Source organism: Gallinula chloropus, assembly GCF_964237585.1.
Source record: "Gallinula chloropus genome assembly, chromosome: 13".
Taxonomy (NCBI): Eukaryota; Metazoa; Chordata; class Aves; order Gruiformes; family Rallidae; genus Gallinula; species Gallinula chloropus.
In genome coordinates, this window is record NC_140098.1 from 15,256,241 (window position 1) to 15,273,249 (window position 17,009).

Consider the following 17,009-nt stretch of genomic DNA (forward strand, 5'->3'; position numbering starts at 1 on the left):
AAGCAATTTTTGGTCAGAAAGAGTTAAAGTTCATGAAACTGAGGATTTGTGCCGATGAGTGATAATTTGAATTGCCCCCAGTATGATGCTGAAGGATTTAGAAGACAAATCTTATGAGAGGTGGCTGAGGGAGCAGGGATTGTTTAGTCTGGAGACTGAGGAGAGACCTCATTGCTCTCTACCTAAAAGGTGGTTGTAGTGAGGTGGGGGTCGGTCTCTTCTCTCTGGTAGCTAGTGACAGGACAAGGGGAAATGCTCTGAAGTTGCTTCAGGTGAAGTTTAGGTTGGATATTAGGAAAAAATTCATTCCTGAAAGGGTTGTCAGATACTGGAACAGGCTGCCCAGGGAGGTGGTTGAGTCACCATCCCCAGAGGTGTTTAAAAGAAGAGTAGATGTTTTACTTGGTGACATGGTCTAGTGTTGGACCTGGTAGGGCTGGATAGATGGTTGAACTCAATCTTGAAGAATTCTATGATTCTGTGATCTCATATAAACCAATCCTACCCCTTCTACAGTGGGTGGAGGGACAGTCACTGGGTCCTGACTCTTCATACTTGATGATACTTACATTAAAGTATCTGTATTGAACAAACTCCTAAGGATTCTATATCTTGTGTTTCAGGTGCATGTGTGAGGCTTTGTAGAGAAATGAAAATTGTTATATTTCTTGTTGGTTCATCTTTTTTCATTATTTTTTTTAAATTCCTCCTGGAGAAGGTATCACAGTGGAGCCCACATCTTCACTGAGCTGTAGGAGGAGCATTTAAAACTGCTTAATCCTTTCTGTTGGGTTTTTTTGGCCATTGAAGAGGCAGTGCCCAGGTAATGGCCTGAGCGGTGATGTGGAGCAGCATCCAGCTGAAGGTGCATCAGGTGTGCTGCTGGCTGCCACTTATGTTACCCTTTTCACATCTGAACAGATAAATCATAACAAAACCCATTTAAAAATCCACAGAGATAAGCATAATAACACAGTGAACGTTCTAGGGCTGGCTCAAGGGTGGGAGGTTTTGAATTACCCAGGTAAAGGCCACATGCATGTTCCTTATCTCTACCTGTGAACACGCAGGTTTTTCCATGTGTGAGAGGTCTTTGAATTGGGGTAAATTCCTGGTAGATAAGGGACATGAGGGATGATGCTGCTTCCACACCTGAGCTGGTTCTTGCTTGGTGTTTTATGAGTGCCTGAGCTGTTCTTCCTCAACCCCCCCAGGCCCCATGTGCTGCATAAGCAGGTTATTCTATAATTTACCTATTTCCTGACAACATAATCTTTTCCACAGAAGCTTAACACTCCCTGACAGTTCAGTAGAACTGTACTTAATGTCAGAGCAGTGATTCCATGGTTAGCCCTTTATCACTTGTTAAATATATATGCTAATCTGGCACTAATAACCCTAATATTCCTGTAGCAATATCTGTGCCTTCCACAAACATTTTAATCTCCTTTAACATTTCTTCAGCCTTCCTTTGCTGCTTCTGCAACACTGTTTTGGGCATTCCTCCTGCAAATGTTGAATTCCAGTAAAACCATAGTGTATTTCCTAAGGACCCTGTTCTGGCAGGGGGGTTGGACCCAGTGATGTTTTGAGGTTGCCTTCCAACCCCTGTGATTCTGGGAGTCAGTGATTTTTGCCTTCATCTCCTCTGTTACAGCAGCCTCACAGCGTAAGAATTAGCAGCAGTCAGTGCAGGGTTGAGTCACATCTAATGGCGCATGTCAGAGCGAAGCGTAAGTGTCTGACACCCTCTGAGTACACTGTGAGTTAGAGGAGGAGAATGGTATTGAGTCCAGGGGTTGGCAGAGGTGTATAAACACATGCCTCCAATGCTTGCCAGATTATACCCTTAGTCCATAAGTGAATATTCAGCATCCTTGTTTCAACTGGAAATCACTTGTGTCAAAAGCAGGACCGCCTTTCTTTAGTGTGAAGGTTTTACCTGAGATCTGAAGGGATCTCAGGGTAGGTTCTGAACTCCTTGGGTATTGGGTGGTAAGCAAGGCAAGCACAGAAAGCATCTAATGCCTGGCTGTTTAAGATGGGTTTATTCTGTGGCATTACTACTTGGAATTAATCCACCAGGATGAGCAGGCTGTGAAGCTTTGAAGACTTTTTAAATTAATTTCCACCCCCCCCCACCCCCCATCACAATCTACAATTTAGACAAGACTTGATTTGGCAGAGCTTAAACCCCCTTGTGTTCCAACCGAACCTCAGATTGCTCTGTGTGACTGAGGGGGTACCATTGTTAAGGCATATTTCCAGTACCTTCCACCCCCCTCCTCCAGAAAGGTGGATTAAATAGCAAAGCTGTGCCAGCAAACGTGCACTTGTTTGATCAGCGAGCAGGGAAGGGGTCTGTGTGGAATCCCTACTGTATGGCAGGTGTTGCAGGACTGAGCTTGCTTTTCTTAAATCCCCATTTAATTAGAGAGAGTAGCATTAATGAAAATCGCCTCTGACACTAGCAGGACTCTCCTGAAATGGATGAAGGTTTGGAGGGCTCTTGTAACACAGCAAGCAACTACTGCATTTCTTGGCACCCCTCTCTTGGCTCTCACAACAAATGTCCTATTAAATGTTATTGTATTTGAATGATTTACACTACCACTGAGATCCTTCAGAGTCTTTCTCTTCTGACCTGAACAAATTGGGAAGGCTTTTCAGAGAAACCCGCTGTGGTCAGGGTAATTCAAAGCAACATCACTATGGATTCCAAATATCCCAGTAGCCTCAGAGCCCTGCTGTCAGATGTGTCCAGTAGATCAAACACAATGGATGAGAAACCAGTTTCTTGCCAGCCAGCAAGAGCTGACCTCTGACCCTCTGCCTGGCATAGGTGTCATGATGCAGACTAAAACCTGCCTGGCATTTTTCAGTGAGTTCATGACCCAGGATTTAGCACGGTGCTGAAATTCAGCTGCCTTCCTGTGGGTTTGTGGAACCTAGTTTGCATTCCCAACTGTGGGAAGGGCTTTGTGTGTCGGTGTAAAGTCATGGTGGGCCAGGTAAGATGTTGTGTTTTGCAGGTCCAGTAGCTGAAAATCTGGCAAGGATGGTTTCATGTCTGCGAGGCTTCATGTGCACATAAAATATTTACAAACTCACAGAACTGTAGGTGTTGGAAGGGACCTCAAGAGATTGAGTCCAACCCCCTGCCAAAGCAGGTTCCCTAGGACAGAAATCACAGTGTCTGCTGAGGTGGGAACAACATAAAGGATGTTTAGCTTGTGATAGTTGTGCAGTCCTTTTAAATTTGCTGGGAATGGAAGAAATGCAGCTCTTTCTCCCATTCCCAAGTGTATATTTTGTTTTCCTATGCTGAAATTACCTGTTTTATGGAACTGGTGCATTGTGTAACCTAGAAACTTTGACAATAAACCTGCAAACTTCCTCTAAGGAGACAGGACAGTCCTGCCACTAGCCAGGAGTTGCCTCCTCAAGCATTCATAAGTTCTCTGTACTTTGTCACATACCACACAGTTTGAATACTGTAAGCTGCATCAGTTACTCTGGTACTGTGGTACCCAAGTGATGGGTGCATTTACACAGGCTTTGAGATCCAGGCTCTGCAGTATCCTCAAAGGGTGAAAGTCTTCACCAAACTCTTCCTTCAAGTGGTTCTGGGGTTGCCTGTGGTCCTGTGTGGTGCTGGTGGGCACGGCTCTCAAGGGAGAGGTGGCATGGAAGTGCTTCTTCATTCATCCTTGCAGAATTCTGGAAGCCTGAGGGTGTGGATGCTCTGGGGAGCTGGGCTACAGGATGAAATGCAAACCTCACCCTGCTTTGCACTAGCAGCTCTGGCTCCCAGAACTGTTGCAGCACCATGGGCTTCCAGGAGTTGAGAGTCAGCAGAATGATGGAGCTGTGACATTGAGTGTGTCTGGGTCATTGGTTGGAGTCACACAGAGCTCATGGTGTTGGGTGGGGAGTGGGTCTGGAGATGGTCCTTCCTCTTAAACCCCAAGGGTAGGGCAGCCTGGCCGCCTCCTCCTGCCTGTTGTCTGTGGATGTGTCCCTTCACCCATTCCTGTTCTGGGAAAGAAAATAAAACAGGAACTGGGAACTGTTGCCAGATTTGTGTATTATTACAAGCAGATTTTAACACAGACACCTTGGCTCTGGGGCCAAGTGCTCCTTTCCTGTGCCACTAAGCCTCTCCCTTCTCCAGACCGATTTTCCTGACTCTGAAGTTTCTCCCAGGACTTGCCCTTGAGGAAATATCTGCAGAGGTTTTCCTGCTGCTTTTTCTCTTTACCACCTTGCAGGGCACAAGTCTTTACTCATTATTTGTCAGGTTGAGATTTCCTTAACTGTTTTGGGTGCTTCTCCTTGCACACGTGTCCCATGGGAGGAGATTGTGCTATTAGAAATAGATGCTTGAGACTGCTGGAAGACCCTGTGGTGTCATGGCTGTGTGAATATACAGTGGGGTTTTGGTGGTCTCATTGAATACCTAAGATGTTGATGTCCCTATGCTTTAAGCCACTGCAGTCAGTGTAGCATCCTTACTTGTTTGTACAGTGTGGAGTCGCTGGTTTTGACATGTCTAACCTGTCGTGGGCTTAGGCAGCAGGTCCCTTTAAAGCACATGGACCATTCTGTGTCGGCACCATGTGCTGCTGTCACCCTGGGGATTGGTTTCTTGGTGGCCACAGGCTCAGCTTGGCTTGTCTCTGTCTGAAACCTGGTTGCACCATCTATGGGAGAAGAGAAAACTGGTCTGTCACCCGCACGTAGCTGTCTTTGCTGTGGGACAGGGCAATGGAAAGGGTCCTGAGGAGAAAACCAACACCATCCCGTGGCAGATGGTAAATGGAAGCATCATCTTACAATTGGAAGGGCTGAGTGCTTTGGAAATGTGTGAGTTGCAGACAGGAATCATTGCACAATTTATCCTCTGTGTGCAGATGGTGTTTTGGTGCCCATTTTCCTGGTGGGGAAGCTGAGGTGAAGGATTTCCCTTTCTTCTTCCCTTTGCTTTCCACGAGTTCCCTACTCTGCTGTGTATTTTCCTCCTGAGCTGTAATAGCACGAGCAGGAATCCAGGGGTAACTTGCAGCAAGTTAATCAAGATTACATCTTTGAAGCATTTATACTTGTACTTATCCTTGTTACAGAGGAGTATATTGAATTATGTAGTGAGCATTACAGACCAAGACCAGGGAAACCTATAGAAGATGAAGTAAAGGATAAAAGCGACTTGTGCTTCATGGGAATGCAGCTCTGCTGGTACCTCAAGGGTTCTTACACCCCTTTCAGAAAGGTGTCACCTGAAAAGCTGCTAAAGATCTTGGGCTGAGCAAACTGTGATCTCCCCTTCAGGACGTTACTGCTGGAGCTAGATCCCTTTTTTCCCTCTGTGATGATGAAGGCACAGGGCTGTGAATCAGCTGCTTCTTTCTTTGCCCTTTGGGGTTTCTTCTTTCCAAATGGAGCCCCCCTAGCACTGTCTCTGCTCCGTCTCTGATCCGTGGCCACATTCCTTACCCGGGGAAGCCGCAGCCCTGCCTTTTTCTATAGGATACTTGCCAGGAGTGTTGCATCATAAATGTTACCTGCATTAGGGCTCCATTCACATACTGTTTGCTTTGGGCAGAACCATGTGCCCGCAGGGCAGCTTTACGACATCCTGCCTTCCCTTTGTAGACACAGGAGCTGTTGTTACATATAGTGTGTCCCTCATAGTCCTGTCCTATGCAGGCACTGGCTTGATCCCTTTCTGTGTTGGATTTGTAAGGATTTATTCCTGGTTTAAGTCTGGAAGGGATCTTGGGACCAGGAGAACAAAGGGGTATGCCCACAAAATGTGATTTAGGGAGGTCCTGTATTGCATGGGAGAGTTTGTCCTTGGTTCCTGGGGAAATTGCCTGGCTCTGCAGGTGAGTGCCAGTGGAGCAGGTCCAGCGGCGTGCCTGAAGCCAGCTGGGACCTCTTGGACAGAGTAAATAGTTGAACCCAACCTGCTGTTGTCATGACAAGCTTCTCTTTGAAAGTCTCTGGCTTCCCCTGGGGTTGGAGTATCTTGGAATGAAGCTGACCTTCTCACCAGCAGAGATGAAGGGGCGAACACCACCTTGTGAGCATGTTCTCTCAGCACCATTCAAACCCCAGAGTCTTTCCAACGTCTGCCAGGAGTAATAAGTAAATAAATGAAAGCCCCCCCTCTCACACTGGCAATCACTGCAGCTTTCTAGCTCCTGTTATCCCAGTTATGTAAAGCCTCTGGAGAGGGACTGCTGGATCAGACCATGTCACGTCAGGTCCTGCTGAAATCTGTATTCGTAGAATGATTCCTGAGAAGAGCCCCTGTGGGTCACACTGAAGGTCTGCCTGGCTGTGGGGCTGTAGCCCTAGGAGAGGTGCTGGAGAAATCAGGGCAGCACAGTCTGATCTTTCCCCTGCCCTAATTTATAATTAAAGCTGTGGCTGTGCAACTTTTCTCCCCTCATTATTGGCATGGAGCAGTTCATCCAAGGTGAAAGGAGGGATGTGAGGAGTCCCTCAGCTCCCCCTTCCCCAGCTTTGCAGAGCAGCATCTTGAGTCAAAGGAATCAACCTTGCTGCTTTAAGAAACACTAGCCCTCAGGTCTTCTGAGAAGCTGAGCAGCCACTGGAATGTGTTTCTGAGTCTCAGTGAGAAAGCACTCGCTCTGCCGATGCATCTCAGTGTCCGTAGGAGTCTGTCTAGTGGGTGAGACTGGGAATTTTGAGTTGTTTGGGGTGTTTCTTTTAACCTTCCTCTGTTGAAAGCATTGTAGTGAGGAACTCCACCACGTTCCTTTAGGAAAAACAAATGTTATTCCATGGCAGGAAAAGCAAAGCAGAGAGATTGTGGTTTGAAGGGCTCCAAAGCATGACTGGCGTGCAAGAAGCTCCCAGCGCTGTTCAGAGTCCCTGGCCCGAGGTGTCTCCTTGTTTTCCCAGGCCTGTTTAGCTGGCTCTGCTACATTTTAAGGGCTGAATACAGATTCTTCATTGCTTTTCAGTTCTGGACTGTGCAGAAAGCTTTTGCCTTTTATGTCCCACTCCACCATCCCACGGTCCGTCCGGCAGACTCCGTACTGAACCAGAACATGAAGAACAGCCCTGAGAAAGTCCCTGTTTCACAGGGGGCTGAAGCAGCTATTGTCAAAGCAACAGCATGCCTAAATGGGGAAGGGAATGTCACTGTCACACCTCGAAGCGCTGTCTTCACTAACGGGAAAAGGGTGCTTTTAGATGTGTTAGCTCATCCTTTAAATATCCCTCTGTAAACAAGGAGAGTTTTATTTTTAGCCTAATCGCTGGTCAAAGTGAATCCTGGATCCTCTGTTCCCTCCCCGCTGGGATTCACTAGAGGTGCTTTCAGTGGATGAATTGTGATCTGTGCTCAATGATACTCTGCTGTGCGTTCCTTTCCCCCTGTAGCACAGACATGCTGTAAGCTGCCCTTGGTAACCTTTACTTGCTCCTCCCTGTATATCTGGACACTGTCCCTTGTAGCACGCTGCTTGGAGCAACTACGTGGCCAGCTTGCAAGGTGATAGAGCTGTGACCCTGCACAGCCTGATGCTGATAAATCCCTGGGTCTGGGCACACAGCATCGTTCTGGTTGTGTCGGTGTGTCCCCTGCCTGGCATGGGGTGAAGGGACCCTGGCACAGGGGGTTATGTTTGGGGAGGTGTTGGGCAGGCTTGTCGTCACGGTTCCTCACTGTGCTGAAGCAGGTCAGCCAAAGCCCAGCTCGTGCTGTCCTGTGACCAGCACAAGAGAGCGCAGGGGAGTCCTTCCCAATGAAAAGGCTCTGGGTCATTTTGGTCTCACCCCTCCAAATGCCCAGACACCCCCAAAGGGGCTTGAATGCAAAAAAAAAAGTGAATCTCAAATTCCTTAGTTACTTCTGGCTTCCATTCTGTAGGATATATTGGATTGCTTTTCTTTGTAGAGACATTCAACTCCTTCATTTCTCCCAACTTTAAATGCTCTTGTATTGAGATATTAGATCCCAGGAGTTTGGGGATGGGGGGAGTGATCCTGAGAGCAGGCATGGTATTCTGGGATGTGCAGTTAGCTATGGTAGGGCTGGCTTTGCTATTCCCTCCCAAAAGCTCCTGGACCAGCAGCGTTTAGCTGAGCAACATATGGCCATGTAAAGCCTGTCGGCCTGATGAGTGTTGGTGTCATGCCGTGGCTGTAGTGTGCTCTGAGACCCATGTGGATGCAGTGTGACCTGTCTCCTTTATTGCCTGTGTGTGCTCAGTGTCTCAGGGATGTCCTGTCGGTGCTCAGTCGAGCAGGCAGTTGAAGTCTGATGGCTGCTGTCACACCCTCATCCTGCACTCCCTGACAACCGAGCTCGCTGAAGCCAGGCTGTGGGTACATCCGAGCCTGGCTATGCCTGTACACTGGGAAAGCTGTTGCCAGCTTTGCACGGGCTCTGCGTGCATCTCCCTATACTCTGACCAACACAGCTGCTTTCGCACAAGCAGGGCAGGGTGGTGGTGAGCCAATAAAACCCTTAAAAACACCCCAATACACCTTCCTCCTCCTGTGGGTTTATTTCCCAGTTCGCAGTTCATTGCATCCTTGCTGAGAGGTGGGGTGTGAGCTGGCGGGAATGTGCCTCTGCTCTGGTACAGTAGCTCCAGTGTGTGGTCCTGCTGCCAGTAGCAGCAGCACTGCCCATCCTGTGCCACTGTCTCATGTTGGGGATGGGTGAGAAGAAGGTGGTGTTGTGCACGCTGGTGTCCTCAGAGCACTTGGCTGGGTACCAGTCTGTAGGATGGAGATCACCTCAGTCCAGTTTTCCCTGTGCTGAAGGGCTGGAGACATTGGGTGCTCTGGTGGGGTAGTAACCCATCTATCCATCCGACTACTTATATTTCTGCCTCCCACCTTTGCCCATCACCTTCTCCTCCCATTTCTGTGTGGATCAGCCCCATGGTGACAGGCTTGTGGCCAGTGTCCCCACTGGCAATCTGGAGAGCTTGGTGACCTGATGGAGGTGCTGCTGATCCCCCTCATATCTCCAGGGTAGCGATTAAGACTGAAATACAAACAGCAAATGCTCAGGGTTTTAAACTATAGATACAGCAGAGATACAGCCCATAACCTCAGGAGAGGGTCATCTGCATCTGAGCCTAATATTTTGGGGAGCAGCTGTTTGGCTGGGGTTGAGGCAGCGTGTCCGGGGAACACACGCAGCAGGATGTGGGAAGGAGCCCTTGGACGAGGGCAGAGCCTGGGAAGGGGACAGGTGATGGGCAGCCGGAGGAGCGCAGGAGCCAGGTTTTATTCCAGGACATCCCATAACAGAACAGCACTGGTTGCTTAACTCTGCCCAGCACCAGCAAAAGGAAAACCTGCCTGGCTACTGCTGAGTCAGAGTACAAGCTGCAACCGGAGCAGGAAGGGATCCCACAGGGAAAAGACTCCAGCTCATGAAGAAGGGTGAAGATCTGCTCCTCCCCGACCAGTCAGTTGGCTCCAGGGGCTGGTGACAAGCTGGCTTGGGGACACTGCAGGAGGGCATCCAGCATGTGGGGCACGGTGATTCTCTTGTGTGACATTTGTCCATCTCTATAACAAGCAACAGGCTCTGGGGAGGGAGCAGGGCACGAAAATAGTAAGTAATTTGGAAGAGTGGTAAAGGTTTTAGCCGTTACTTTCTTGGAAGCGGGTGAAGGGCGGCTAGTCAGCGGCTTTGGACAAGCCCTAGTGCAGTCTGTCCCTCCTGGGTAGGAATGCTGGCAGAAGCAGCGATGCAAAGGAGGGTGATGGGGAAACAGGGAGAAAAAAGGTAGGAAATTCAGCTTTGTTAGTCTGATGGGGTGTGGCTGAAGGACCTGGGGGTGGAGGAGGCTGAGGGGAGACCTCATGGCTCTCTGCAGCGCCCTGGAAGGAGGGTGTAGGGAGGTGGGGTTGGTCCCTTCTCCCAAGCAACAAGCAACAGGACGAGAGGAGATGGCCTCAAGTTGTGCCAGGGGAGGTTTAGGTTGGATATTAGGAAGTGTTTTCTCTTTGGAAGCGTGGTCAGGATTGGATCAGGCTGCCCAGAGAGCTGGTGGAGTCACTATCCCTGGAGAGGTTCAGAACACATGTGGACGTGGCACTGCGGGACATGGGTTAGTTGATATGCTGGTGTTGGACTTGATGATCTTAGAGGTCTTTTCCAACCTTAGAGATTCTCTGATCTCTGGCTCTATGTGTTGACTTGAGCGACTTGTAGGCAATGGGAGCTTCTGGGCAAGCAAAAGGCTGCCCATGGAGGCAGCATAATCAAGCACCAGAGCAGCCCCAGCACATCCCAGCTCTGTGCCACCCTCTTCCATCGCTGCAGCATGTGGCCCTGTTGAGCATCCCTGCATGTCTGCAGGACCATCCCTGGCACCAGTAGAAATTCATCCTGCTATTTCTGTGGTGCTTCCAACACAAGTAGGATCGAGCTAAGGAGGGTTGTAGCCCAGCACTTCACTGCCGATGGTTGCAGTAGCTGGTTTCATTTCCATGCCCTCAGAGGTGTACTTCCCAGCACGGTGGGGCTGTTCCTCATCCCCAGGAGTACAGTCTGAGCAGTGCATGTGCTGCTCAAACCACCTGTCACGGAATCACAGGTGTTGGAAGGGACCTCAAGAGATCATTGGGTCCAACCCTCTGCCAAAGCAGGGTCCCTAGGAACCTGTCACCAAAGCCCCTGGCCGCAGAGCCTTGCTTTTGAAAAGCCCCTGTTTTAGGAAGAGGCTCTTGGTGTTTGATTAGGTTCTGGCAAAAAGTAAATGCTTATTTGTCCTCATTGGTTTTTGTGTGTTACATGTCGTGCTGGGAGTTGATGTGTCTCCTCTTTGTGTTTCCTGTAGTGCTCCTCACAGCGGTGAACTGCTACAGCGTGAAAGCTGCCACTCGTGTCCAGGATGCCTTCGCTGCGGCAAAGCTGCTGGCACTGGCTCTGATCATCATTCTTGGCTTCGTGCAGCTTGCAAAGGGTAAGTCTGTTTCCTTTTGCTTTTGAAGGAATTGGGGACAAAGCCCAGGAGCCCTAAGCCAGGCATTGCAGGGCTGGCAGAAGTGCTTCACAAGCATCTTTTGTCCTCTGGCGTGCCTGGGTGATGTTTCCAGCTCATGCTTTGCAAAGGCCTGAGTGCCGTTGTGCATTTTGTCTGTGAGAGTCTGTATTTACCCCACTGAAGGTGGGCTGCATCCCAGCATATTCCACCAAAGGCTTTTCCATTCAGGCATCATGCAACCTCTGGCTTTGGGATTGTAGAGCTGCCGGGTCAACAAGGAGTGAATGTTTTGGTCATCTAACTGGTGGCTAGTCATGGCCATTCACTAGTAGTGAATTATCTGCATATGCAAACCACCCCCCCCCCCCCATAATTTCCAGGCTTCCACAAACCCCCTGCATGTTTCCCTGCTTCCTGCTTCGGGTATGGAGGAGCTTGGACGAGTCTCTGGGGTCGCACTGGGACACCTGGGTCAGGCAAGGCTGCAGAAACCGCGTGACAACCAGAGATATTAGGGCTCTCAGCTGACAATAGCACACGTGTCTGTCAACTGGCATCTAAAAAGGAAGATAAAAATGGGAAGATAAAGCAAATTTTGCTGGTGGTTTTGCTCATAATCTTCATGCACACTTAAAACCCTCTTGAACCTAGGGAGATGTTTTGTTCCAAACCCATCTGATTAACTAACACACAGAGATAAGCTGTACTCTCTGCTTTTTTTTGTGAGAATAAACTTTTCTTGGGGAACAGTTTGGGCCCTGCTTGTTAAATGTGGGTAAACGTCTCTGGATAGTTCCTCCTGCCTCTGTACTGGTGTGTGTGAGTACAGATGGATCTTTTTAATTCCTGCCACAGCCATGGGAGCCAGTGCTGCCTTTGCAGAATTTCTTGCTTTATCAGAGGTTTTATTTTCTTCCAGCTCAGTGCTTAGGCTCAACAGGAACATTGTTTGAGGCTTATCACAAAATATACCTCCTTCCTCTTCATAACTCCCCAGGCTGCTCTGCTGAACTTTTCCTTCCTCTCTCTTAGGAGGAAAAGTAGACATAAATCTGTGAGTTCTGTAATGTTTTGCCAGTAAAAGATCTTCACAATTGCTTTTAGCTTGCAGGTAATAATCTTAATTTACATCTTCAGTCTCACCTTCCATCCCTCTTGTCCTTTTGTCCTTGGTTGAGGGTGAATCCCTTTCTGCCTTGGTTCCTTAGGTGTAACTACTGGATATTTCCATTGCCTTGTAACTGCAACCAGTAAGAGGTTTCAGGCTTGTGTACAAAGAAACCCCAAACCACCATCCTCTTCTGTCTCGGGAGGTTTTTTACCTCCTATGAAACCTATTACAGTTTGAAGGTCTTGGTAGGTCTGGAGAGGTACAACCATGTGACTCATGTGCATCTTCCAGTACAGCTCATTCCAGGTGACATTTAGTTCCCTGCTAAACCACCTGAGTGAAAGGTAATGACATCAAAAGCCATAGTTAGATGCTAACAGCTGAAGGTAAAGACCTTTTCTTCTCTCTGCACACACTCCTCAACATAAAGCAAATTGCATCAGAGTGGGATCTTTGGGATCTATGGGGGAATGCTCCTCACAAAGCCCACGTTTACACCTCATTGTAAGCAGCACACTGCTGCTTGTCCAAGTTCCTCTTTTACAATGTACTGCCCAGGATTCTGCCTGTGGTCTAATGTGGATTTTATTAATCTCCTTAGGGAAGTTGCAGGCTCTTTGGTAAGTCCTTAAGAACGTGCAAGCTCCTTTCATGTGCCCTTCCTTAGCTTTCACAGGCATTTCACAGCTTTCTCAGCTTTTCTTTAAATCACACCGGGTAATAGCAGGGATACATCAAGAAACTGTCTTCTTGGGATTTTCCCCCTTCTTTTTTTCATCAAGGACAACATCCTAGCATCGCTCAAAGGCTGCTGAAGATGGGAAAGCACCACACTGTTCTCTGTCTAAATTGAGATGAGAAATCATAGAATCCCAGACTGGTCTGGTTTGGAAGGGACCCCAAGGATCACAGAGCTCCAACCCCCTGCCACAGGCAGGGACACCAACCTCCAGGCCTGGAGCTACACAAGGTTGCCCAGGGCCCCAGCCAACCTGGCCTTGAACACCCCCAGGGACGGGGCACCCACCTCCTCCCTGGGCAGCCTGTTCCAGCACCTCACCACTCTCTCTGCAAAGAACTTCCCCCTAATATCTCATCTCACCCTTCCCTCCTTCAGCTTCACTCCACCCCCCCTTGTCCTGCCATTATCTGCCCTTGTAAAAAGCTGATTCCCCTCCTGTTTATGAGCTCCCTTCAGAAATGATGGGTGCAAGCTGTGAGGGAAGGGAAATTTAAATCAGCCATTAGAAAAACACACTTGACTGTAAAGCCAGGCTTGGGTGGATTGTCCAGGGAGGATGTCAGGACAGAGACAAGTTAACAAATGCCTCTTGGGAATGGCTTGAGTCGAACCTGCCTTGGAGCAGGGGGACAAAGCCACCGGTCTGCACTGTGTGTTGGTGGTACCCTGCAGAGGGGCAGAGTACTACAAACCCAGCCTTGTAAAGTGCTGATGCTTCTAAATGCCTAACTTTTTCCCCAAAGCCTCTTTAACCTCTAAGTAGGTGGGTTTACACAACCCAGTGCCATGCCTTTACTCCTCCGTGTACCTTTCATACCCGTTCCAATGCTCTTTGGACAAAGAGGACTCTTACCACTGTGAGTAAGTAAATACAGTGCCAAGCCAGCAGCTACTCCTGGGCTGACATAGGGGCCAAGTTGGTCTGTCCAGGGCTGGAGTTTGAGGGGCGAAGGGGTCATGTGTTCCCACGACACTCCAGATAGTGCCTGAGCGTCGCCGATTAATCCGCTTCAGTGGTCACTGTCCCACTGCTGGTTTAGGTTTGCAGTATACATAAACAAAGAGGAGCAATACCACAGCTTCTTGCTCAAATGTGGAAACTTCTGGGACTTCACAGAAATGTTGCTTTCTCCATATTGACCTCCCAGCCTCCAGCTTTTGGCTTTAGGCCCTTCTAATCCTTCCACTGGACGTTTTCATTAGTTTCAGAGAAGCATCTCAAGACAAAGAAGTATGTGGCAATGTTACCACACAGAAAACAGTGTTTCCTTGCAAGCTCTCTGTGGACAGCTGGTTTACATCACTTCTTTCATGCAACTTCAAAAGGAGGGTAGAACTTGGTTTCCTCCTTAGATGGCCTTTCAACTGCTTGAAAGTTGACTCAGTTGAGCTGACCCACTTGGGATGCAATTATTTCTCTAATACAAAAGTTGGACTTTTAAAAGCCTTTTACAGGGTTGGAGTTGTGTTGCTTTAAAAGTCTCATGTCCTAGACTTGGTATATTGCTGTGTGAAACCTTACCTGTGGTATATTGGTGTGTGAAACCTTACTATGACCCCCTTAACTGTAGCATTCCAGTATTATAAATAACTTACAGCATAGACAGGATCAGGATTTTTTCACTCAGTTGATACAGGAACCAGGCTTATTTTTCATTCTGCTGTTTTACCCACTCTCACCAACTGCCTTCAGTCCAGCCAGTATGTTTTGACCATCTTCTTGAGTGGGATGCCTGGGACAGGATCATGTGGACAGTTTGGGCAGTGACACTGTGGGTTTAAGGGTTGTTTTCTGCACTGGATGGGCCACAGCAGTCTGTAGATAAGGCTGGAGCTGAGTTCTTGGTACCCCATCACCCTGCACCTCACAGCACCTTAAAAACCGAATTAGGTAAAACCCAAATGTGCTGATACCAAAAAATAATCTTAAAAAAGCATATCCCAGGTATAATGTTTTCTGTGTTGATGTCCTAGTGCTTCTGAAGTGTTTGTCTGCCCTCAGACAGCTCGAGCAGCAGGACAGTGCCATCCCTGTGTGGTCAGGGAGTGCTGCAGCGCTGGGCTCCAGCCGTCGCGGCGATTGCTCACCAGCAGCTCTGCTTAAAAAAAAACCCATAAAAATAATTAAAAAGAATCTGACATTTGGGACTTGGGGAAATAGAATTTAGTGCTGGTTTTATTGGATTACTTCTATTGAACTTACTGTCCTTTTTCCCTCTTAATGCCTGATCTCTGAGTTCCATTTCTCACCGCGGTGCCGCGAGTGCGTGTTCGAAGGCGGCAGCGTTACTCTCCTGAACTCCCTTCACCAGGCTTGGCACAGACCTGCAGAGCTGCATCTGCTGAACAAGCACGAGGTGAAGTAAGGACAAAGTAGGCAGGTTTAACTCCAGACATTCACCATGGAGAACTTAGACCAGGCAGAGAGTTTGGGGTTTAACCTTGGGTTGGTTAGGGTTTGGGTTTTTTTTGGTGAGATAGATGTTTGCAGCATCACCCACCCTGGCATCACCCCCCTCCCCCCAGTATCATTCTGTCTTTGTACAGAGGTATTTAGAGGGATGGTTGTGGCTGGCAGAGTCTGACCTCAGCACCAGAAGGTTTCTGAGAGTACAGAAATAATTCAAACCTCCTGTTGTTAACGGGTGCTGCCTGTGAAGCCTCCTAAAAATACTGGTTCAGGGCTCCAGGTGCAGGCAGCATGGTGGTGCTGTGGGTGCACGTGCACATCTGGGTGCTGCTTTCATGTATCAAATCCCTTTGCCTTTTGCTAGAAAACACCGGTTTGATCTCTCCTCTGCTCTCCCAGGGTTGTTTTGCTACCTTTTCCTTTCCCTTTTTATTTTGCTCTGAAGAAGCCTGGGAATAAGAAAGGCCCAAGGATGGGAAGGTTCATTGACTCTTTCTTCACAGATTTTCTTCTCTGTGACATCCCAAAACAGCCCCTTGAGCCAAATCTGCAGTGAGCCCCAGGGCTGAGCCAACAGGCAGAGCTCACAGCCCAGGCAAGGATGCAGCTGGAAGCATGGGGAGGGCAGGGCTGTTCTGGAGCAGAGCCCCATACAGCGGGAAATCTTGATTTCATGGCTGGTAATTAAAATCTCAGGCTCCCTCAGGTCTCAAAGCACAATGGCACACAGGCACTAAGAGCAAACAAGAGTGGTGGTTGTATGAATTGTCTTGTGTTTGTCCCTACGTGTCTTTGTGCTCTGCTGTGCACCCACTTAGCGCAGCTAAAGAAACCTGCCACAAGTTTTCCTCTCACCTGGTCTCATCACCTCTCGTGTCCCTAGGATGACCCTGATGGCCAGGTTGAAGTTTAGGAGTTCCCTTTCAATTGATTTTTGGTTGGTTTATTTTTTTATTGGTTTCCTGCCTCACAGGTTGTGACTCTTTTGCTCACAGTGGGTAGATGCAGCAATGTCGTTGTGGACCCCCTGGGTCATCGTATGCAGCAGAGTAGGCATTGCACTGATGTCTCTGCACAGAGGGACCAGCTCACCCAAGGGACTTGGCTCTAGGAAGTGACCTGGGACACAAGAATCTGCTGATGGCGGAGCTGTAGGTGTCTGAGATGAGTTTGGAGCCCAAAGCCAAACCAGATGGGTGTTCACTCATGACTAACTCTCCCTGTAGATCCTCTTTGGCAGGCAGGAAGCAAAGCCTATGGATAATAAATGTCCTTCAAGCTTCTCAGTGTGCCCCTGCAAGTTGGGGCTGAGGCTCGTGCAGAAAAGCTTACAAGAAAAGCATGCCCTGCAGCTGCCCATGCTGTTTCTTGTTACACTGGCATCAAGAAATGCCACTATAAGCATGATTTTCCAGCAGGAAGCTTTGAAGGAAAGCTATTGTGCTTCTCTTACCTTCTTGCTCACAGAGCACATGGAGAGTGGAAGACTGTCCCAAAGGAGAGCATGAACAAGGAAGCTGGGAAAGCTGCCAGCACCCTGCACCTCTAAATCACATCAACTGCGTGTCGGAGATTACTCATCTGCCTTAACGCTGGAGGGCTGATACAGAGCAATTATGTTTTATGGGCCTCTCATGCTCTTTCTAATCCTTGATTTCTCTTCCAGCCAAAGGTGGATGCAGAGGCTGGGCCAGGTGGGCATGGCAGGGTAGAGTGCTCATTTCTGCTCAGGCAATTATTTTCTTGCCCTCTCTGCCC

The 17,009-nt window shown here is 48.6% G+C and overlaps 1 protein-coding gene across 1 annotated transcript in view; it reads left to right on the top strand.

The window, feature by feature from the left end:
* Window positions 1-17,009, top strand: part of SLC7A5 (solute carrier family 7 member 5) — a gene marked incomplete at both ends in the record, with an annotated part of 34,226 nt that overhangs the window by 3,625 nt on the left and 13,592 nt on the right. The window contains one exon of the mRNA XM_084270352.1: window positions 10,842-10,967. Coding sequence (XP_084126478.1) covers window positions 10,842-10,967 — 126 coding nt within the window. The remainder of the gene's footprint in view (window positions 1-10,841; window positions 10,968-17,009) is intronic.